This window comes from Corvus kubaryi, unplaced genomic scaffold (genome assembly GCF_017639235.1).
Source record: "Corvus kubaryi isolate FWS band 111438036 unplaced genomic scaffold, C.kubaryi_AGA036_p1.0 125, whole genome shotgun sequence".
Classification (NCBI taxonomy): Eukaryota; Metazoa; Chordata; class Aves; order Passeriformes; family Corvidae; genus Corvus; species Corvus kubaryi.
Window position 1 is genome coordinate 963839 of NW_024580660.1, and position 25544 is coordinate 989382.

General features: G+C 38.6%; 1 protein-coding gene across 1 annotated transcript in view; it reads right to left on the reverse strand.

Annotated features, from left to right (window-relative positions):
* PRMT3 (protein arginine methyltransferase 3) overlaps positions 1-25544 on the reverse strand; it is a 55266-nt gene that overhangs the window by 13027 nt on the left and 16695 nt on the right. The window contains exons 9-12 of the mRNA XM_042021369.1: positions 23556-23655; positions 15389-15467; positions 10320-10507; positions 8226-8312 (exon numbers count right to left, since the gene is read on the reverse strand). Of these exons, the coding sequence (XP_041877303.1) occupies positions 8226-8312; positions 10320-10507; positions 15389-15467; positions 23556-23655 (454 nt within the window). The remainder of the gene's footprint in view (positions 1-8225; positions 8313-10319; positions 10508-15388; positions 15468-23555; positions 23656-25544) is intronic.

Consider the following 25544-nt stretch of genomic DNA (forward strand, 5'->3'; position numbering starts at 1 on the left):
TGTGTCAAGAGGCAACCCCAGCCCTGCTTAACTGGACAGAAATTATATTTTTAAATACATTGAGGAGAGAGTTTAAATGACATTTTGAAAACTAACTGTAAGAGCACCTATTGCAATCGAGAAATCTAATGAGTATCTTTCATTAATAATTTTCAAAATGTTTTTGAACCAACTAAAAGAACCAACCACACACACGGTTTGATGATCTTTCTGAAAACAACTATGCAATTGGTTTTTACCAACGGTGTGTTTAATCTCCAACTCTTCTCTCATATTTTAAACCTGTAGGAAAATAAGAAGTCTAATACCAAACCCAGCAGTTACTGACCACCTGCAAAATTTGTCTAATACTCCCTTATGACAGCTATTCTACAAGCCAATTACAGCTGAGGAACTACAGAAAGCAAAAAAGCACAGAATAAATACATCTCACTTTGATGCACATAGCCTGTGGCTCACCCTTTTAAAGTAAGAAACTGAAAAAGTTTAAACCTGCTGTTCAACAGAAACAGTTATTTGCATATATCCAGGTAATAACATCCATCTCAACTCTATGCCAAAGCTTCCCAGTAACTCCAGCCTACATTAACTACCTCCTTTTCCTCTCCCTGATTTCACATGGAAGATTTTGAGTGTTAGACTGCATGTGTCACCCTGCCAGTAACATCACTTTGAAAGGCACTCAATTTATCCAAATAAGACATTATTTTCATTAGGTAAGTTCAGTTTTATTTCTGAACAGACACCCTATAGGAAATACTAAATTCACCAACTGTTCTCATGTTTTGCATGGCCCTGCATAGTTTGTGTACATTCATATGCTCATTCAAACACAATGCTATGCTTAAAATTTTAATTATATTGTTCGTGTTTTCAGATATTTCTGCTTTTGAGCTGTTTTGTCCTATTTTGTGTGCCCCAGGCCAAAGGGATCTCAAGCCAGCTACACAGATGCCTACAGACTCCTTACAAAGAGCACACCCAGCCTTCCTAAAACCTGCCAGGTGATTCTGTAGAATGACAAAAGAAAGACTTGGAGGTGCTGAAGAGGCTTCAGAGAAGAGAATGGAGCTGGGGCAGGGTCTGGAACACAAACCTGATGAGGAGCAGCTGAGGGGCCTGGGGGTGTTTAGTCTGGAGAAAAGGAGGCTCAGAAGGGACATTCTCACTCTCTACAACTCCCTGAAAAGAGGCCTTGAGAAAATGGCCTCAAATGGCACCAAGGGAGGTTTAGACTGGATATTAGGAAAAATTTCTTCACCGAAAGGGCTGTCAGGCATTGGAACAGACTGTCCAGGGAAGCGGTGGAGTCACCATCACTGGAGTGATTTAAGTCATGTGAATGCAGCACCTGGGGACATGGCTTAGTGCTGGACTTAAAAATGCTGGGTTAGTGGTTGGACTCAATGATCTTAAAGATGTTTTCCAACCTAAACAATTCTGTGCCTCTGGAAAAGTACTGAAGGATACAAGGGGCAACACAGTTCAAATTATTTGTCCTCTCGGTGTTTTGCAAAAGGCTTGATACAAACCATTAGAATTTCTGGTTTTGCATGAAGCAGTGGGAGTCACAGAATATTCTGGGTTGCAAGGGACACACAAGGATCATTGAGTTCATGGCCCATATGGGATTGGTGCCTCAGCCTTGGCATTATTAGTACCATGCTCTGACCAACTGAGCCAATGGTTCAGTCTTCCTTGAAAGAGCTGTGCAAAACTAAAATCTCTGACAGCATCACACAGGTCTGTTTCAACACACTCCAAAAACCCCTAAACCAAAACAACCAGCACCACTCTTACGGCGTGTTACTGTATGCACTGCACCACTTCAGAAATGATCTGGTATCCCACACTGATGTACTGGGGAAAAGAAGACAAAGAAGGTAGAAGTAAAGTACATGCAGATGATACTTTCTTCAATTTTATCTACAATCACTAGTCCTGTTAAGTTAAAAACAAAATCTCATAAATCTAAAAACCGCCACAAATCACAGTTGAAATACTTGAAAATAAAAAACTAGCTGTAAAATGGTGGGCTTGTTTACAATCTTCTTTTAAGGAATTGATACCTTCTTTCTTTTTGTAACTTGGTGTTTTATGTCAAAATGCACAATTATGTATCTTTTATGTTTGAGTGCATTTCAGAAAAACACTTCTGTAAAAGTGAAGTCCAAAATACTTTCCTTTCATTTCACTTTTGAACACTATCCCAAACTGCAGTAGCTATAATAATCACAAGCATCTATTAAATATGCAATACTACAAACAAAGAGATTTCCAATGCTTACAACTTGAAGGAAGATTAGGTCCTCCCCTCTTGTATAATTTATCACATGCAGCAAAATATAAGGAAAAAAAATCACAAGTGGCACACTCGAAGCAATCACAGACACATGCATATTAAAATGAAACATAGGGCTGGCCAGATTTTCATTAAAGGTTTCTTTTACAAGAAGTCAAACTAAAGAAAAGGAACAAGCAAATAACTTCCCCATAAATTCTAAATGATGCTTTACAACTACTGCCTAGGATTCTTTTCTTCTTGTTTTTAATTTTTTTAAAGGATAATGGTAACAGTTATTTCTCCTTCTGCAATTTCTCTCATCTTTTTGCTACACCTTTGACAGCTCATTTACAACTTCACCTACAACTAATCAGTAAGAACTTAAATCTTCTCTGGAAAAATCTTTCAAGTGCTAGTCTCCTGAATACCATGAAAGAGGAAAACAAAAATAATGACTTCTAAACTGGTAATAAATAACTACAACACCAGCCTGACACATGCTTGAGCCTCAAAAGACAGTAAATATTGGGAAACACTACCTAAATATTATTCTTCTTGTTCTCAAATAACTTGCCAGGAGAAAAGCCGAGCTACGAGGACAAAAACTCCAACCCCAGAACAAAGCCAATCTATTTACCCAGGGAACTAAGGTGGCCAAATAAAGAATGAAGGAAACATTTAGGATCAGATATACATTAATAGATATACATTACTGAGACTGCACAGCAATATCCTATAAAGGTCAACAAAGAGTTCCCTCAACTAAGAATAAAATATTCCTGAAATTAAAATAGCAGCCATGAACTCCCACCCGATTTTGTCGACCACACATTTTGATGAAGAGTTCATGCAGTTTAAGGTCTTCATCCATCACTGAGGGTTTCTAAGGTGTCCATGCAAACATATGAAAAACCTGTAAATTAAGCAGGTCCTCCCACTAAGATTCACCTGTCTTCAAACTGTTTTTCTTCCCTCCCAGATAAATGATTTCAAGACTACTTTTCCTCCCCATTTATTTACGTAACATGCACCAAATATAATAAAACCACAAAAAGCTTTAACATACAATAAATGAGTATTAGTACATATTATTTACACTCCTCCATTCAGAGCCTTTAGGTGAAGTGCAAAGAAAAGTCTAATTTTAATTCAAATACATCTGAATGCTAAGGTTTTTTTCCTAAAGAAAATGGCTGGCTGTACGTGCAGCATTTTAACAGAACAAAACAAATGAGACTGCTCAATTCCTTATGAGAACTCACAGGCAACCTTACTAATTCACTTAGGAACCAGGAAATTAAAAATTATCATCATCACTATCACCTACAGTGAGTAATTTATCATTCTTGCTCTTCAGTAGTATCATGTACCAACAGTGAGTGGCTACAACAAATACAATTAGACAGCTGGCCACAGAAGTGGGAGATAATGTGCTTTTGATGGAGTTTATCCAAGCATGGAGATGGAATGTTTGTCATCCATGCAGCAGAGTTGCTGTGGTTTTATCACAGGGAAAAGAAACCCCTGGCAATTAAAACCCAGTGATTTTATGTTTTCAAGATTAATAATCTGGAGATCACTGCAGAGGAGGCTACAGGTAAGTAAAGAGCTGAGAAGGACTAGACCTGCTTTGTAGCATGGTAGAGTAGTATTTCCTTTACTTAGAAATCAGGCATTTGAGCTGGGTTTAACTGTGGTACCCAAACCAGATTTCTAACTTAAAAAACTTAGTTTCTCACATAAGGTTGGAACCGAAGATTCCTATGTTAATACTTCTTGTTGGCTGCCAAGTGGAAGACCAGATATTAAGAAATGAAACTGCCTAACACTTAAAGAAATTTTAACCAGCAAAGATTTTTCTATAATCAGAATAATTTTCTCTAGTCAACTCAACTTCCTTTTTCCTCCTGAAGGTTTTAATACATCAGTCACGTCCTCTAGTTCATTATCCTTCTTTCACCCCCTTCCTCCCTCCCACTTTTTATACACATCCCCTGCTCTTTGACAACATCTCCTGGGAGCAATGAAGAGATACTGCCATTTTCCTCTCAGGGGATATTGTTATTCAGCTAGGAAAGATCAACCTTGATGGACTCACAGGGGAAATGCTTGCAAACAAAAGAGAAAGTTTGTCAATTGATTTCTATACTGAGGGTAATCACCATTATATTTTATCTCAAAAGCTCACACAGTGATCAACTTAGAATACAATTAATGAAGTATTTTTCTAGCAGCATCTACTAACTGATATTAGCCAGATGTCTCATTAAAATCAGCAGTGACAAACCCTAGCTCTTTATTAGGAAAATGCACTTCTGCAGGCTAATTAATTTTTTTTTTTTTTTTTTTTTTTTTTTTTGCTATTATCTTTGTAGGACTGAAATCAAGTCAACTTGCAATAAAAGTGCTTTGGAACAATTTCATATAATGATTCCATGCAACCGTTTCACGCTTTGAAAATCTTCAATCTTTGAAAGCTAAAATAATGATAGATAAAATTAATGCTAGAAAATACTTCGTTGTGGCAAAGCATGTGAGGAATAAAGGAAAAATTCACAGAAGCAGTGTGTGCTCTGAAAAAAGCCTTAACTACCCCACCTTGTCCCAGGACTTCTAAAAGACTAACTAGCATATACAAGGTCATTTTAAAACATTTATTTTTGCTTAATCATTTTGTATTTCTTATACACTTTTTTTTTTTTGAAGACTTACTTATTTTCTTGAACATCTGGAAGAAAAAAACTATTTAGAGCCTAAATCATTTTTTAGGCTATGACTCAATGTATTACAGGATCATCTGCAATACACTCAAGATGCACCTACAGTAAGACATGAGGCTGATCTCTTATGAGCACGACTTAATACTCTGCTAGGGTGTTTTTTTATTTTTGGTCATAAAAAAATATGAGGGTAGTTTCAAATAGGTGGAAGGACAAGCAAATCAGAAGCATCAATGCTATGCTCTTAGTTTTGTGAACCGCACAGCTTTTCTATTTTACACAAGCTCACCATGATGGCTGGGAATTCAATGTCCTCAGTACACTCAATCCAAACCCAGAAAACAGTCAGCTGAGGAAAAACTAAGGACAGATTTTAGAAGAATTTAGCATTGTTTTATGTGGGCAGATAGTGCTAGGACAAGGGGGAATGGTTTTAAACTAAAAGAGGACAGATTTAGATTAGTTACTAGGAGAAATTATTACTGTGAAGATAGTGAGGCCCTGGCACAGGCTGCACAGGGAAGCTGTGGCTGCCCCATCCCTGGAAGTGTTCAAGGCCAGGCTGGTTGGTGCTTGGAGCAATCTGATCCAGGGGGTGGGATCCCTGGGCATGGCAGGGGGTTGGAACTAGATGATCTATAGGGTCCCTTTCAAGTCAAAGCATTCTATGATTTTGCCACAGAAACATGAAGTGAAGCCTCTCCTGACTGAGGAGTCCTGGGGGTGTTCCAAGTCATGATCCGAGCAAATGTGGTAATGAGTTGCTAAAACAACTACATTATGGTTCTGTCTCCTGCCAGCTTTTCCAGCATCCTGTCCTGTTAGCACAGACATGCAAACAGGCTGATGGGAAGAAGCAGCACACCCTGATGTGGCTGTTACTTCCAGAGATGCCAGCTGAGAGTTCAGCTCTTCAACCATTAACATTATGTTGCACATTCCAACCAGAAGAGCCCACAGCTCTCTTTTCTAACTGCTTGCTAAATCCCATCAGTGCAAAGCTCCTGCAAACCTAAGTTCAGCAACAGCAGCCCTGCATTCCATGCTGCTGACACACCTCAGTGTAGCAATGTCTCCCTCACACTGTGGGGCATGCACACAGTGCCGTGGGAGGGAGCATGGAAACCCACCCCCCACAGCCAGGGACACTGCAAACCAGGAGCTGGTCTGCAGTAGGATCCCCAGAACAAATAACAGAACTATGTGCCCCTACATTTTCCAGCTGCCTGGTTTCTAAGGACAGATTATTCAACAGAACCAGTCCTAGCTCTGATGGTAGCACTGCTCTGGTATTAGCAATGCTGATGGCAACACCAGGAGGAACACGACAACCAAATCTGCTTCCACACTTCCATGGCTGAGGAAAAGCTGCTTTGAAATGAAATACAAGCATATAAAGATGGATTTCCTAATTGCTGGTTTTGTGGAATATTTTTTGTAAACAAAGCGATGTTCATATTTAAACACCCCCCTCCCCCCAAAAATCGTAAGAGACAAGTACAAAATCCTAGAATTTTGGGAAATGTAGGCAACTTTCTCTTTTTGTGCAGAAAATGAAAAGCCAGCAGAACAACAAAACACATATGCAAATAAGAAAAACATCAAATATTATTTTCAAAGAACAAATTGCAATCTTAAAGCATCTCCTCAAAAATTCTCAACATAAATAATGGACTTTTATTGTTCATTTACTGCAAGGTTAGGCAGCCTGATATGATGGATGAACTGTCAACCCTCAACTAAACTTCTACAATCCATCATAGAAACTGTGGAAATTTCACTCTAAGTGTCAATAAACCTAAATTATGAACTGCAAAATACTTTACAGCATTCTGATCATTTTTTAGAACCTGCATTCGCTGCAAAATTTCAGAAACACTGCTCTTCCCCCCCTTCCCTCCCCTTCTTCTTGGAAGTCATAAAATGCAGGTATACATCTTGATTTATACGCCAATGATACCACAGAATCACAGAACAGAAATGAAGTTTTTGTAAGAGCCTAGTGCTGGGGAAAACAATATTTCTAAAATAAGCTATTTTGATTTACCCAACATCAGAAAGACAGCCAACATTGTGTAAAGATCTCTGCTTAATCAGTTACTAAAATGTGGCCATATTAAGAAAATTAAACCAGGGTTGCAGGGGAGCTTGATCTCAAATCAAATCTGACCCTGCCCTGAGGCAACTAGATTATCCTATGATATCTTAAAACAGGAGGGTTTTTTTCTGTATGCACAATAAAATATACATATTTCCATTTAATAAAACAAAAAATGTTACTGTGTATTTACTTAATTTGGTGATAACTGACAAATAAATATGAAGTATTTGTACACACCTACTAATTAAAAATGATAATGATTGTAACGACATACATTGGAAAATTCCACTTTGTAACACCAGCAGACTCTTATGCAGACTGTTACACTGCAAAAACGCTGGCAAACGCAGCAGTATGAACTAACATCCAAACCAGGAATTACATTGCCTGATGCAGGCATCCAAGATTTTGTCATCAGCCTAAGCAATTTATATCATATAGAAACATATTCTTTGTGTCCATGTCAGAGGAAGCCTGCAGCTCTTCTTTGTATACTCGTGCAAAAGCCCAATAAACCTGCTCAAGCAGACTTAATCTCAATATATTAGAAGTAAGTTTAAAATTACCCCTTTACACTTGATTTTATTATGTGACTTAAGCTTGAAACTCCCAAAAGTTTCAGAATACTCCAGACTGCAAAAATTTCAGTTTTTACTATAGATTTCAGAGTGTAATGCAAACTTTTGTCAAATTTGATTAAATTGGTAGAAAGCACTTATAATTTGTATTTAATATAGAAGCAAATTAGTGAAATTACTGTAAAAATTAGGCCATCCTGCCTTTGCTTATAACGTAGTGTTGGAAAACTCAATGCATTACTTAGCCAAGCTAACACCAGACTTTCTTGTATTTCAGAAAATGGGCTAGAGAACAAAACAGAAAGATCCCAGTGTTAAGGCTCCTTACCCTTCCCTTTCCTCAGCTACCTGTATTATCCCATAACACCATTACTGGAATTTTACATCCATCTCTCTTTATAGAAAGAGCTCATTTGACACCTCTATACTGCAGAAATTAATGTTTCAAGGCAAGGACTGATGATAAATTAAGGATAATTAATACATTGTCTCTTAGTCCAATGTGATACCGACCATGTATGAAGAAACTAAGATTGTCTTACCGTACACTGTGTGCTCATTGTAATGCTCAGGGTGAAATCTGAAGAGAATTCCAAGTCTGGAGTGGATGCAGTATTACAATTGATATGCTGTCAAAAAGGGTAATAAAATTCTGTCAGTGACAGTGAGGAATGCCACTTCAGATCTCCCTTCAGATGAAGGTTGTTCAATTGTTCTCATTATGAGACAACTTCTATACGGCAATACTATTTCAGCTTTCCAAAAAATGGGAGGAGACTAAAAAACTACCTAATCCCATGTGACAAAACACCTGAAACTCTTCTTCCTCACATGCCCAAATAAACAGACCGTTTGAGTAGTAGTGGTATGGAACTACACATAGTAGCTCAGTCTGTTCAGGAAAGTTGCTTCTTGATGGCAGCTGCCCGTTGTTGAGAGGAGCAGTTTTCACAGGCATCTTGACCTTGTTCATGTAGTCACATGGTAAACTACAGCATAAACTGGTACGGGTTAAAACTGGGGGGTTTTGATTTGCCAAATTGGCTTTATATCTATCACAGAATAACTAGTTTGAAAGAGACCTTTGGAGAACCCCCTTTGCAGTCATTCACTGGACTCACTCCAGGAGAGTCATCTCACTCCCACACTGGGTAACCCAAGATTGGACACAGCACTCCAAAAGTCATCTCCCTGGGATGCAAGAGAAGATGAATCTCTCTTGAGCTGCTGGTGATAAGTCCTCTTCCTAATGCAGCCTAGGATGCTGCTGGATGCCTCTGCCACAAGGGTGTGAGTTACTGGCTCATGGTCAGCTTGGCATCAAGCAGCACCCCCAGATTCCTCTCTGCAAAGCTGCTTTCCAGCCAGTAGGCCCCCAGCCTCTTTTAGTACATGGGGTTATTCCTCCCTCCTCTCTGCAGGATTTCTGAATCCAGCTCTGGGGTCCTCAGCACAAGAAGGACATGGACCTGTTGGAGTGAGTCCAGAGGAGGCCACCAAGATGATGCAGCACCTCTCCTGTGAGGAAAGGCTGAGAGAACTGGAACTGGTCAGCTTGGAAAAGAGAAGACTTAAGGGTAATCTAACTGTGGCCGCCAGCACCTGAACAGAGCCTACAAGAAAGATGGAGGGAGACTTTTAAAAAGAGCATGGAGTGACAAGGGGGAATGGATTTAAACTAAAAGACAGCAGGTTTAGATTTGATATTAGGAAGAAATTCTTCCCTATGAGGGAGGTGAGGCCCTGGCACAGGCTGCCCAGATAAGCTGTGGCTGCCCCATCCCTGCAAGTGTTTGAGGCCACACTGGAGGGAGGTCTGAGCAACCTGCTCTAGTGGAAGATGTCCCTGCCCAAAGCAGGGGAGTTGGAACTGGATGATCTTTAACCCAAAGCCTTTTATGATTTTTCATGCTGCCTTGTCTTTCTTTAGGGAATGTTTTCCTTCCTGAAAAGTTACATTATGAACTATACAGAACAAGCAGCACACCTGATCTGAGCAAATACACAGAAGTACCTTCTGTAATAATCATAATGATGAATTGGAACATTTTAAAACTTTCCCTACAAAATATAATCCATTTGTTCTGTGGGATAGCTATTGATTAAAACAATTTACCTATAATGCCACTGTTCCTCAACTCATTAATTTTACTGCTTTGTACTGTAACTCCAGCAAACGAGCACATGCATTGATTTTAAGTTATGTTAAAAACCATGATGGCTAAATGAGAACAAATGAGTATAAAGCCATTCAGCACAACAGTTATGCTATATTCTGCATGATGACAAAATTTGATAAGCACCTACACCTGAGCTGAACAGTGACTGCTTGCGACAGCATGTATTAGAAAGGGACATGCATGCACTATTACCAGTAAAGCATAAAGTAAATTTGGTTTTGGATAGAAGAAATCATAGAACAGAACAGTCTAAATGTGGGAAAATTACCTTACTAAAAGCTCAAAGTTGGCAAAAAAAGCAATTGATACAAACCTTCCAGTCTTAACAGCAAGAACCTTACTGCACTTCTATAATTTTGAAGATACCAAAGTTTGTGTGCCATGTGAATTTTTGCCCCTCCTCCATAAACCAAGGAAACTTCTAATCTGCCTACTAAGCATTAGGTAATATGGTACCTTAATGACACTGGCTGTAGATATCAGTGTGTTTGGATCCAGCACCTCCACAACAGCTTCTGGAATGACAGCCTTCTTCATACAAGACATGTCAAAGCCATACACATCTTCCCAGAAAAGTAGCTTGTCCACATGTTTATTCATATCCCCAACAGCTACTAGACTGATGGTGCACAAGTCAGGATAGACTGTAATAACAGAAACAGAGTAGTGGAATTTTATTTTAGACACACATAAAGAGGACTGGTTTTTTTTCTTTTGGCTTAAAGTGATTAACATCTTAAAAGAATAAATAAAAGAACTTTTTTTAGCTCTTGGACAAGACACTTTTTCTACTACTTTATTTTTTAGAGTCCCATTTGTCCATAGAAGAGACTAGACACAAAAATTTAATTTTCACACACTACTTTAGTATTTCCTATTCATGACAAAATCTCTTTGTAGTTGAATCCCACTACCAGGAAATGATTGGAAACTTGATGACTGAAGAAAATAATTTGGAACAGCCTATTCTGGCTTCTATACAGAGACTAAAAATATATTTCATAACTGGAGACAGACACCCAAACAGAAATTCAGGTGAGGGCTTTGTAATAACAAGAAGCCTCTGTGAAAAGACCTCATTTTCTGAAAAGAGCAAGTATTCTTACTCAAGAATTTTATTCCTGTTTGCTGTCAGCTCTGGCTGATTCTTAGCTTACAACCTAAAAAATTATTTCTGGGTACTGGAAATAATCACTTTTCTGTCTGCATCTGAAGAGTAGGAAGTGACCTGACAGAGAGAAGAGAACCTCATTGATTCCCTCCCTCCCACTTTCAGGATAACAGCTATCATTCTTACACTACTTTCACATTTGCACTTTTCCTTCTCCCAAGAACATTTTCAGAACAAGTAACTATTTACAGCTTTTACAAATAGTAGTGGAAGACTGACATTTGCCTTTTTAACAGCTGCCAACAAAGTCAGTCAATCTCTTGGCAACCTCAACTGATTGGAAAACCTACAAAGAACAGCTGGTATGTACACAGCTGTCTATAACCCTAACAAATAGTAAAAGGAGCTCAATTTATATTTAGCTGGGTTTCTTTTCACAAAGAAATTCCCATGTTTTGTTCTTCAGAGTTTTAAAGCCTCTAAAGCCATATACATTGAATTCTTGACCTGGTTTCAGAGCAAAATGTCAACTAAAACACCCTATTTAATTTTATTTTATATTAATACATGAAAGGGGCAGTGTTAATACAACTGAAGCCAAGTTTCTCTCTTCTTCCCCAAAATCTGGTGAACTGTAAAAATAATTTTGTCTTCAGCTCTATTTGAAATTATAGTTTATCAAAATGAATATGGAGAAATCATTGGTATAGCATGGTCGGTCAGAAAAGCAGTACTTTCTACCTTGCAAAATACCAAAGATAGAAGCAGCAAATTGAAATCAGACCTTTCATATAGTGAGAATAGCTTTAGCCCAAAGGAAATATTCTTATAAATAGTGATTATAAAGAATAACCTTGTCGAATTTTTTTTGTTATATAAAGACAGTAAAGGAAGCACACTGACATTTTTCTCACTGGCTGACTATTTAAAGCAGAATAAATAAGTATCAGCAAGCTTAAATTGGAATCCCATTGGTAAAACCATCATCACCCCTACTTTGCAGCATTTCTCCAGGAACAGCCTACAATTAACCCAGCAATACAAAGGCAGTTTGAGGAGAATCCAAACAGGAGAGCATTCAAACTGTCCTGTCCAAAACAAATCACTCGGTTCCAGCACACCTGACAGCTGTCACACAAGCACTAAACATCACCATCTGGCAGTGGGAGTATCTGCAGGTAGTTTCTGGAGCCATCACTAAGTGAAGTGTGTTTCTCCAAGCTTTCCCACTGCTGTTTAACTGTGTGTGTGTACTACACTTGCCGTTACCTCACAGCATTTCACACCTTCAACAGCAACCACTGATGCTCCAAGAATTAAAAGACAGTGTGATACAGACAACAAAAGCAAGGGACAACAGCCTTTGAGGGATTATTTTTTAGGGGAATAGGTTTCATAGGACACAATGGTATGGTGAGAAGAGAGATGAAAAGACTGGCAGCCCCTGGTTACAGAAACACACAGGAGCATTGCAGTGCTACTGGAAATGAAAATGAAACCCACAACAAAACGTGATCAACTACTTTATAAACTTCCTTCCTCTAACTAGTCCAAATTTCTGGGACATTCTGTAAACCAAAGAGAAATTTAATCACCTCTATCAAGCATAAAATATTTGAACTAGATCATAATCAGTTTTCGTTAAATCTTTGTTCTCATGGCAAATCCTTAAATCAGCACTGGAACTCATGATGGATTATACAAAGTGCTTAAGAACAAGGGAAAACGTAAACACAAAATGCTCCAATTTAATCTGCATTTTTACTATTAATAGCCACAAACATAGACAATGTCTATTCAGACTTCACAAAAAGAAATCTGTGTTTCACCAACAGGGCTCAGGCACAAGACTACAGCAATTCATCAACTTCCAAATTTACAGACCCACCCATGTCCTATACACTGTACTGAGATTTGACTGAAAACGTAAGCAAAGCTTTCTGAAGATCAGCCTAAATCATCTAAACACTGCAGAGTTTTGTACATGTTTAAAAGCATCTGCATAAATATGCAATTGCCATTTCCCCATTATCCTTGATCTCCCTGGAAATCCTCTGCTCTTTCTGCAACCCGGTAACATTTTCCTGTGCAATCCTGACAGACTTGTCATTTTTTTTCCCATTAAGCCTATAATTCAATAATTATTCCTTCTCACAGGTGAAATGAGCAAAATGCTGATTGGACAAAAGCACACACTCCTCAGAGCTCTCCCAGATTCATTGCTTTGACCATCTGTGTCCTTCTCGACTCGGTGCCCACAAGCCATCCGTCACCAGGAACAGCTCACGTGGTGGGGAGAATATGATGGGAAATCCTTCAGCCCTTAGCAATGCCTCACAAACTTCAGGACGCTGAAGGGTAAGACAGCAATCCTCCAGATACAGAGAAATTACTCCATGTGAATACCATCATCATTTTGATGTGAACGAGCATTATGCTTTGAATGTATTATGTTTTGAATGACACCTTCCTTACCTTTGTCACCCCTCGCCAATGTGAGCTGGACTCAAGTGTGTGAAAAAATCTATACTTGAGCAACAGCTCTAAAGAACAAACAGATGGGCCCTGGGCAGCAAAAATGTTATGTTCCCAAATAAAGCTATTCTATACCGTACACATTACCCTAGATAGTTTGGCATAATCCACTCCAGCATGCAAATAGGCTGAACTGAAGTAATGATGATATGACTGACTGAACACATATCTGGAAATTTGGATTCTATTCCCGGCTCAATCACTGAAAGATCTGGTCAAATTGCAGCTGCTGCTATTGCTTTTTCCAGGTTTCAAACATTCTCTGTAATAATGATCTTGGGCTCAATAGTACCAAGTGGCTTTAGACAAAATAAAGCAGATTCAGGAGTTTCTCTGGTAAGGCTTCACCTCAGAGTGAACTCTTAGCTCTGGCTCATGTGGCTTTGGATGTGCAATTCAGCTACACTGCAGAAGAGTCTGTGTTGCTGAGCACCCTTCTCATGGACCCAGGGCACAGCCATTCACCTGCTGGACAAGCTGGCAGAGGAGCAGCAACTGCAAGCGCCTTAATGATACTGTTAACAGAACTGAAAATCCTATCAGCGCCTGTACAACACTGTGTGCTTTGTCAAGAATCAATGAAGCGCCCAAGACCATTGACAGACCCCAAAGGATGAGTGTACTGCAGAACCAGGATACCCCATCTCTCAAAGGAATCTCTAGGAGTTACAAACCAATAGCAAACCTACCAACAATAGAGTTTAAACAGAGGTTGAAAATTTTTGGCCCTTCTCAGAAGGCTTTGGAAGTAGTAATTAAACATAACTACTGTCCCTGGATTTAACTGTATTGCAGTGTAAAATTATCAGCATACAGCTACACAGAGCACACACCTGTGTTCCTGATGTAGCTGGACTATTCTACATTACCGAAAACAAAAAAGCTCTTATTCTGTGACGTTGCTCAAGTGGCTACTAAATATTCTAAGACATCTCTTGCTTGTATATTCAGCTTTGTGAACAACTGCATAAAGCCCATTTTTCCTGCTCCACTCTGTAGTATACAAAAGCTCACTGCAATCAGAGGGAAGCACTGCAGCAAGCACTGTGACACAGTCATTAATCCAATCATTAGGTCAGTGTCGTGAAACTGTGTGCATGGTTAGCACAAAAGGGGAAAAAAACCCCAGACTGAAGACTACAATTGAAAAGGTCAATATGAAATACAATACTGACAAAGGAATTAAGCACATGCAGAACTCGTGCACAAAGCTGCATCACAAGAGGAATAAATATTTATAGGCATTTAAACACTGCTGAAGACGACACTATCTTAGCTACTTAAATGGGCAAAAGAACTCTACTTCAAAGCAAACCCTTTTGTTTTCTCACAACCCTGCCCTCAAGCCCTAAAAATAAAGAGCATATTACCATCAGGATAAATATGCTGAACTGTAATAGTGTAATTCCATTAGTTATTTCATGTGTTTGAAGCTATGTCCTCCCCACACAATTTCCCTCCTTCAGAAAAACACCCTATCTGCTTTTCTTCTAATCCACAGTAGCTTGCTTGAACAGTATCACATCTTACAAGGTAAAACTTATTTTCCTCTGTTCCTAGTTATGCAGAAACTTGGATTTCAGGAGAGGAAAACAAATGCCCATATGTGTGGGAAGAATTAGGGAGGAAAAATTTAGTCTGTACTTAAGAATAAATAGCCCCCTCTATTCTTAAAAACACCATTAACTTGAGACCTTGGTACCCCATCTAATGTTCTTCTATTACTCATACAGTAAATTAATGCCTTGAAGCTCCCACTAATGGAAACATTTTTCACTGAGACTGGCAACTTTCTCATCCATGCATAGCTTATTCCAAGTCTCCGAGTTCATTTAGCTTCCCCCCAGAGCTAAATTTATTAAAAGAATTGAGCACCAACCTGAGCCTCCCTGTGCCAGGTACTTGTCCTTTGCATAGATGACAGAATCCAGCATTGACTCGAAGAGAAGGAAGTAACCCTGTTTGTAGAAAAGAAAACTTAGAAATCATTGTGTTTCTTAGGCAGCCTACTTAGTCCTGCTACAGATGGACTTTATCAACACAGTTTAAGAACATTTTAAGCCCATACACCCAGAGTTTCTCAACAACAGCACTGTCACTTCAAAACTTGTTATATAAAGTATCATCTTTAATTTCCCAAACTGCAAGTATGTAGCACACAAAGACAATAAATATGCCAGCTACACCAATAATTACCCAACAAGGGTCCTACAACATCAAAAGACATTGAATTCAACTCGGACCAAGTAGAAAGCTGCATGTATTGATTTTTTAGTAATAACTGTGAAGTTCCAAGAAAAATAAAAATAAATAATGATAAAAATCCCTTCCCCTTCAGATCTGCAAGTAACAGTAAAACTATTGTCAGAGAAAGACCAAATGGTATGCACCTTTGCTTCTTCATACTTGCAACCTGGTGGTGCCCTGTATCACCCTGGGCAATGCTCACTAAGAGAGGTGGAAGTAAATCATGTACCAAAGACATCGGTTCTCTGGGTGTTCTATATCATTTAGCAGCACCCAGACTTGCCAAATTTCCAGGATAAAACTGGTTAGAACTAGATTTGCATAGGGCTTTTTTGTGTTGGAATTAATTTTATGGCAGGTTAATCATACTGCTATTGGTATTTAGAGTAACTTTATTGTAAACTTCAGTGAGTCGTTTTCTGAAACAGGGAAGCGTTCCTTATTTAAATATTTGAGACATTAAAAAAACCCATATAGCAGTATTAAATAAAACTAGCATTTTATAGAGAACATCCACTTTCTCAACTACTTCTAAACAAACTGCAGATTTATGAGATATACAGCCCTTTGTTTTCCAGTTTACTTACTGATTTTATACCTTTCCTGTCCTCCAAGTCTGAGCATCATTGTTACTCAATACTGTAACATATTTCATCTACATCCTCACAAGATCAAATCGAGACAAATACTAACAAAGATTTTGAATTTTCATTTAGCATCCTAATTTTCAATTTGCTTAAAACACAGCTTAGCCACATGGCTTAATTTATACACTGACTGCCAGTAGGCAAGAACAAAATGGACAACTGAAGTCCAGACTTCGGACCTGCAGTCCTGCAAGCCCAGTCAGCAGTAATTTAACAAAGGAAAGCTAGGAAGCTGCACCAGGGAGGTTCCAGATCGGATATTAGGAAAAATTTCTTCACTGAAATGGTTATAAAGCACTGGAATAGGCTTGCCCAGGACAGTGGTGGAGTCACCATCCCTGGAGGGATTTAAGAGTCCTGTGAATGCGGCACCGGGGGACATGGTTTAGTGCTGGACGTTGAAGTGCTGGGTAAATGGTTGGACTCAGTGATCTTAAAAAAATGCTTGAAGTTCAGAATTGCTTATAAATGCCACCATCTGCAGCCTTGAGAACGAAAAACAAAACTGAAAACCCCAGAAACCTGAAGCATGACATATTTGTATTCAACAAGAACACAGTGTGAAAATAATGGCCATGTCCTTTTCTCAGCCTGTTTCTTCTGGTAATAGTGCTCCACTGAAAACTTTTCTTCCCAGTCTTGCCTGTTCTTCCACTTTACTGCCCAACTTCTGTACATCCTTAGAATAAGTCCCAGAAGGAAGACTACTGCTTTGTGAGCAATAGGGTTGTTAGTTAGCAAGCTTTGCTTAACAGCTGAAAAGGCCAGGAGCTCCAGTTGCGTCAGGCAGGGATAATTCGATGCCCGCAGCAAGCCAAAAGCACAGCATGGAACCACAGTTTTGTTTTTTATACTATTATTCCTATCGCTTAAAAATAGAACATGTTTAGCTCACAAAAAGTATTTTTAGACGCCTTTAACTGAAAATGAGTTGTTTTCACAGTATTTTAAAACTAACCTCTAGGACATATTTAACACTACTCACCAGCAAGAGTCAGTAACTCACAAAGTGACATTTTTATGGTTCAGCTCTTTACTTCCTTCTTTCTGCCCACTAACTATGGCTGCCAACCTGTGCAAGAAGTAGAGCTAGGAGGCACTCTCTCATGAGAAACACAGAAAAATTCTCACCGTCCCTTCCCTGATCCTTCCACTTTGGTACTGTTGGCTCTCTCCCCAGTCCCAGTTCTCTCACCTCCCAATTCATTATAGCATTCCTGTAAGTTACATAAAGCATCAATGGTACTGAATCGAATCATTTACAACTTACACATTTTGCTCAGTGTGCTGTGCTCATCTGTAGTGTAAATTAGAATGCAATTTCCCAGCCTGCTGCCCCACCTGTAGGGGAGCCCTCTGGAAGGAGAATTACACCTGACACCTTCTCCCCATGATGCTATGGGAGACTCTTGCTTTGCCCCCAAAAATGGTCAAGGATTTATTTTTTCTTAAGCATGTAGTGACACCCTCAAAATCAATCAGTGCAGAGATCTCTAGGATACAAATCTGTGAGCTGCATATTATTAGTACAGTCTTGATAGTGGCTAAACTAAGGCACATAAAAGGTGACACTTTCTCTGTTAAAGACAACCCAAATGCCCAGAACACCTTAAATTTTATGCTGTCCCATTATGCATTTCCTACTAAAAAGCTGGCCATTTCCTTCTCAAAAGGAACGTGAAGATCCTTATTTCTTGTATTTGCAAAGCTGAAACAAAATGTTCTCCAGCTAACAACAAAGCCCCATGTAAACAGATCTGGACAGGAACAGACGTACACAGCATTGTGGAGTAACTCTGTCCAAGCACACACCTGCCCTGCCTCATGTCTGCCCAAAGAGACACCCACTGAATCCACAGGAATGTGAATATTGCTACTTTTCTTATATGTCCTTTATATCTGTATTCTGTATTCCTAACAGAATTATAAAAGGCTCGTAAATTTTTGATGCCTTAATATCCTGTCCTGTTGATTTTTTCCTATTATGCAAATATACTAAAGCATTCTTGTATTTATTTTCATTTTAATTCAAAGCTACATAAAAATATTTTACCAATTGATCAAAATGTAAAGTATTGCAAGTTCTTTTAGCTTTAGTGCTTCAGTATTTATCATGATAATCTTTGTGGAGAAAAAGAGTTTAAGCTCTTTCAAAGCATCAAAAAGTGGCATTAGTGTGTTTACAACAGCAAGAATTAGCAGAATTTTAAGTACAGCAGAAAAAAACCGTGTAAAGATAGAACTGAGAAGAAATGTTTAACTACTGGAATAAGCATTGTGTTTCCCCTCTGCCTGCTATCAAAGATGCATTTTATTATTTTCTATAACATTACTGAACCTGGTCTGGTTCTCCAGATTCAGTAAGCCCCAATACTGAATATATAATGAGATGAAAAACAACTATCAAATCACTGGCCCAGAGAGTCGACTTTATCTTTTTTAATCCCCAGGGGTATAAAAAAGTGCATTATTTTCTTAAACTGAAATTTCTAACTACAAGATTTCCACTGGCCTACAGAGTAGAACAAGTTACAGAAGGTATGCAACACAGATTGGACAATAGATTCTGATTTCTAATACAAAATTTACTCTGGCATTAACAAATGCACAGAACTGATGTGGCCCACTCAGTGTCATGAAAAATTACATTTTATTTAACAAAATTCCCTCCAAACCTGCAGCACATTTAAATGACAAGCAGCAGCTACACATAAATTCTTCAGCATGCTCTGCTGCAGCACCATCTCCCACATGCTAAGTTTGCCTTCATGCCGATCTCTCATGTATGATTTAATTAAAAAAAGGAAAAAAAAGGAAATAATTAATTACTGACAAAGCAAGCTCATAAATTTCAGAATCACAGTTTGACTTGGTCAGTATGCACACCCTGTTGTTTCCTTAAACAAAAGTGAGAACAGCAAATGGGAAGATGTGAAGAGCAGAAAGGTGATACCCATTACTGGTGTTTACAAAAAAAAAAGCCATGCAAGGGAATAACTGTGTATCTCTCACAGAAACAGGGGAAAGGAGGAAGGAGAGAAAAGATGGTTTCCAGTGTTTCAGATATGCTCACTTCCTTGTCCTTTTCCCTAGATCCTGAATGCCTCTGTTCACAGCCCATCCTCACATAATTTCAAAATTATTTTGAAAAAAGAGAAAGAAATAAAAAGTAAGAAAACAAAAAGCAGGAAAGAAAATATTAGCTATCTGACCAAAGATATGATTGAAAGACAAGTACCGGGTTGTATCCTCAGTGTATTTTAATCTGACAGTCCATCTCTTCTCCAGGTTTATCTTGTATAAAACCCTACTGCACATTCAGGACCATAAAGCACTGCATAAAAAACCCCAACTTATGAGTACATGTTGTACACTAACACTACATTTGAGACAACCATCTCAGGCAATTGTCTCTCACAGTAAAGCCCCTTTACAAACAAGAAATGCAGATATTCTCAAGTGAATAAAACTTGCAACCTTTAGCTTTATAGTTCTACTAGAGAAAGGATGCAAAAGCAATACTGATGGCAAAAAAAATCTGCACACAGATGCAGCTGTGCAAGAACATTCCAGTAAAGCATTACATACATTTTGTTTCTTTCTGCACTCATCTTTTCAATAAGCAGCCTATGAAGTTTACCCTGCCTAAGTATGTGAGCAGTAACACAGTCACCGTTGTATGCTGTATCTTCCTGCCCAGGAATGCATGTAAGTCGACAGCCTGAATAAGGGATTTATCTGTAGGTGACTTATTACAAGCAGACAAGTAACAAAATACTAGAGCCTGGTAGTAGTAAACAGATTTTTAGTTACACAAATTAAGGTTTTTAAAGGTTTCACACATCAGAGCTCTAGGCAGGCAAGCAGGATGATGCACCAGAAGCCCTTGCAGCCCTGATACAGACCATCAAACAATCCTGGACAGGGAAACCTCCACAAAAACAAGGTTAAGAGTGGTATTTTATATAAAATCCACACATTCTTACATCCAAATAACCTTTCTCCAAGAACTGAAAGACTTTCTCCTTAGAGAACCTGTTTGGTTATTAGAATGGGCTATTACTCAGCATTCTTGTATTCTTTCCCAAGACAATGTGGTTTGCTGGGTGAAGTGGCCCTTCAGCCCACCCGCTCTCCCTTGTGCTCCTGGCTCACAGCACACAAGAAATCCCTTGTGTCAGGTTGCAGACTTCACCAAAGTTTTGCTAAAAAGAAAGTCCAGCTGTCTTTGGAGTGAAAGTCTGAACAGCTTTATCTGGGCCTTTGGAAGTCCAACAGGCCCTCCATCTTCAGCAACCTGCCTTCTGGACAGCAAGAGAAGAGCTCACAGCTCGTCACACCTCCCACTGCCTCTCTCTGTGTTTTACACACTGGGTTTAGTTGAACACTATCACAACAATGTCCGGGTCTGATGGTAACATCGTCAAACACACATACTTCAGATGCCTCAAACTGCATTTAGTACTTTACAAACAAGTTCATTGCTCATTTCTTCCACAGGCTTAAATAAAACCACTGAAGAGACAGTTGCTCTTCATTCAGCCTCTAAACCCTGGAGCATGAAAAAAAACATATCCAGAGGAATTTAAATTGGGAAAATATTATTTTGGAAAATGGTAAGTATGCATTTGAAATATGAATTTCTACATAGACACACATGCACTCACATACACCTGCCCACTGTGTAATATTTAAGATGCTTCTCCCATTTTTCCATAATTTAAGGGAACAAATTTACAAATGAGAGGGAAGAATAGCAAGCAGTTTGTGGCAGTCATAGGTCACTTCTGCAATTAAGTAAATGATCATCAGAAACCATCCCACTGAGATGCTCATAATGCAATGCTGTACCTTTTGTAAGACACTGCTCTATGTGACAGCTTTTTCAGAAAGCCTAATCTAGAAACAATCCTGGGAGAATGCAGTATTTTTCCTCTCTGTTGCCTCATACTTGTTTTTAATTTTCTAATGTCCCAGACACAGCTCTAAACAGCAAAAAAAAAGCTTATTGTGTACTGGTCTTAAGCAGCACTCTGTACCAAGCAAAACAAAGCTATGGCTCCACAAAAGGGTTTGACATTACTTAATCTAAAAGTAGTTTGTTTTCTAAACTGCACTGCGACTTTTCATATTCTTGTTACAAAGCAAAACATGAGAATTTTTCTGCCATTCCATACAGATTCTCTACATAAAGAGACAAAGCCTGACATATACTGAATTCTTTTTTGCTCTCATGAATCAGTATTTCCAACATTTCCAAGCACTTACATTCACATAGTAAGAACAGATTTCACACTGTATCATGTAGGGAAGGAAATGAAAAAGCAAATTCACCCAAGAAAGAGAGACGAAGAGGAATCTTCATCTGCATACAGGTAACATAATGTTCCTTTCTCAACAGCGTTGGAACAGTGTGCACACTGTCCAGCTATCAATCTTACTTCCACAGAATTGTCCTCTTTATCTCTGTATTGCAGCAACCTATAACTATCCTAACATTCCTAAATATTTATAATACCTAATTAAGTGAAGTGCACATGACAATGTAACTACAACATAAAAAGGTAAATTAGCACACAAATGAAAAATATGCAACATTCAATACAACATTTCTTAGAAGAGCTGAGTTTTGAAATCCTTTACTTCACCTTAGAGGCACTGATTTACAACATGTCTTCAGCTCACTTGCCTAGGTTCCCTTTAAAACCAAATCTTGGGCTCCAGGAGGAGAAATATGATTTTGGGAACATTAATCTTGGTGCATGTATTAGGCAGCTGATCAGAAGTTTCCCTGAAAGACTATAATTACATTTCTAGTGAGGCCACCATACTGTCAGAAATCACCAACCATAATGTGCTATTTTTAAATCACTGTTTTAAGCCATTGGCTTAAACTATCCTTGAAACTAGCGACCTCAACACTAAATTAAGCTCATGCTTCAAATAATGTACATTACAGCAGTGGAAGAAAAACTGCAGATTTCTAGTTCATTGATATATGTAATATTAAATAAAGATTTAAAAAAAAGCAAACCAATTTATTTTCATCTTTCCCTGAAAAACAGGTAGATACGTGTGGATCCACAGTGAGCGCGGTCCCCCAAAGGCCCTTGTATATAGCAGAATAGCCATAGTTTGTTAAAAAAAACAACAAACCCCACAAAGAAACAAGTAACCTTGAATATAAGTTTTCATAACTGATCTTAAATTTTAGGCAGAAAGGCATTTTTAAGTCCCAACAGCTGGAATTAGCATGAAGAAAAACTGTGTTTCGAAGTGCTTTTTGAAGGCCTGTGATATGAGCATACTGAATAGCAGTTTACCAAAAAAAAGTTCCAAGAGAAGTTTCCTACCACATTTTTGATAGGAACAGGCATTTCTATGTCACTGTGAAACTCAGGCTGGCACTGGGTTTTGCAACACGGATTTCTTTATTAGGATTAACAGCAGGTAGCAAGGACAGGTGTGTAACAGTTATCAGCCACCACATGAAAAAGGTAACAGGCCAACAGCTGAAACCCAGTGGATTCCAGGAGATGGCTCATTCAGACACTGCATTTCCTGCTGTCTATCACACTTATTTTGTACTTTTAAAATCAGTGTTTTTACTGTTATATTAAAACTCAGCAATGAAAAGCAATGCTGTTTTCAAGCTCTCCCAGTATCTGCAGGTTTCCAGAGGCAGCACCTCCCTTCCTTATCACCTTTCCTGCACAGTCAGGACAGTCCCTAGCTGAATTTGCAGACTGAAGGTATTTTACCCATCAGAATGAGCTGGCTAGATGACTAATACAATATTTCTCCATTACTTTCACCTGAGCAGCCAGAACAGTAAGACTGAGTGCTTTATTTGCACTTTATTTGGATTTGCAAACCAACCACATAACAGAAATTTGGTGCACCTACAGCAGCCTAACTGTACTCAGAGAAGCTTGACTTGAAACAGCTTGAACAAGAGGGATCAGGAATTGTGTCCAAGTACCACATAATCAGGACTGCCATCCCATCTCTATCATTGTCAGTGACACTGTTGGAAGCATGATAGATGCTTTGGTTAAAAAAAATAGCATCACTCATAGAATAACTTTTCAAATTAAATTAAACACATCTTCTTCCTGAAAATAACTTTAAAAGAATAGTCATGCACCTTACCATCCACTCAGATATGATTACATCCACTTTTTCCAAAGGCAGATCAACTTCCTCGATTCTTCCTTTGACTAATGTAATAATGTTTTCAAGTTTATTTAATCTACAAGTCAAAACATAAACAAATTAGTTTCTATTTCCAATTTATGCTGTCAAGAGAGATATACTGACATCTGTATTTCACGTTTCTCCCCTCAGAAACTTTTTGGTTTAACTAATCAAGAAGCACTGGAATGTACTATTCCTCAGTTATATTTCAGGGGGAACATTTCCAAGTAGCTAAAAATTGCAGCAGATTTAGTGCCAGGAGAAGATGACAGACAATAGATCTGTATACCTCCAACATGCCATGCATGCAAATGTGCAAGCTTCAGAAACCAGGAAAATAGAGAAGAGGACAATTTAAAACTGCTGGTCCTCTTCATTTACAAGCTGCTTATTCCAATTTCTCCTCCTCTGACCTCCACAGCAATCAGAGCCTACTCACCACACCAGGATAGCAATGGAAATTAACTTCCTTACAAAGCTGTTTTGCACGACTTGGTTTTTTATTTAACCAAACCAGCTGCAAAGTCACCGAGAACAAACCTTCCCTCTAAATCAGTACTACAGTTATTTCACAATAAAGGCACCCTCCCCACTGTGATTTGGGCAAAAGCATCTGCAATGTTCAGTACCTGCAGTGATCAGGTACTACCTCATATGCACGTCATGGCACAACCATCCTGCATAAGGAGGGAGGGACTGTGACAGGACGACACGTTTTGAAACAAGACCTGCATGACAGTGAAATCACTAAGTGTGTAAATGTTTGAAATGTACTGTTTTTCTTCCTGGCAAATTATATTAGTCTTTCTTGCACTTATCTTTATTACCATGGCTATGGACAGGACAGGAAAGTATTCTCACCACAGAAATTTATCTACCCACTGCAGTTCTTATCTCTACCCCTTCCCTCCCTATCCTGATATCTTGCTCTTACATTCTGTCTGGTTTTCAATACAAACCAGTAATGACATTAAAAATTCCATCTAAAAGACAATGGAAGAACGATCAGTATGAAGGGAGGGAAAGGAAAGGGTCAAAGGTCTCCTTGAACACATGGGCTGCTGTAAAGATCAATTAAATCCTCTACACAAGACAGTCTTCTGTTAGAAGGCAGCAGTTTATTACTAATATCCTATTTAATGCTCTAAACAGAAGTTAGAGCATTTGAACCAGAAGTTCAAAGTGAGAAATGTTAAAGAGCTACCACCCACAACAATAATTTAAGAAGGACTAAAAGAGATCTAAAGATAACTTTCTAAACGACCACATCCAAGGACATGATTTAAATCAACAGAGAGGAAAAGGATTAATTTACTACATACTTGTTTTCAACTATAATGTTTAAAAAACCCCAAACCAACCAAGGCAATTTACACATTGTAGGAAAAACTGAGATGCTATTTAGGAAGTCTGCTTCAACTTTCTATTCTAGCTTAACAGTGATGAGTGACAAAAATCAAGTCACTCACTGTGCTAGAAATTTTACAGGGACTATTCACAGCAAGAAAAAGAAAAGGCAATAATTTAGTGTAAAATAAGTTTATTTTTAAGGCTACTCAGGCTATGTATTCTGGTTTACTTACACACATGGGTTGCACTGTTTCCAGTAATTAGCATGCTAGAAATTAACCTGAATTTTGGGAGGGACAAAAGCTCTTGAGCACATACTTGAGCCACAGGTGGAAGCACGCCCCAGCAGTCATTTTTTAAGCTACAGAGTTGTTTAGTGTTCCAATAAATATTTGTTACTCCACTGCAACATTGTCAGCTTTATTCCTTTAGCAAAAGTAGGTTTAACCAGACAAATATAAATTGTTTTGATGTGAACTGGAGACTTTAATGTGAATTGAACCTTTTATAGCAGAAGGTACCTATAAATGTGCAGCCTTACTGATGACTTGCTGTGTACTTCAAGTGGCAATTCATCACTCTTAAGAGTTTAAG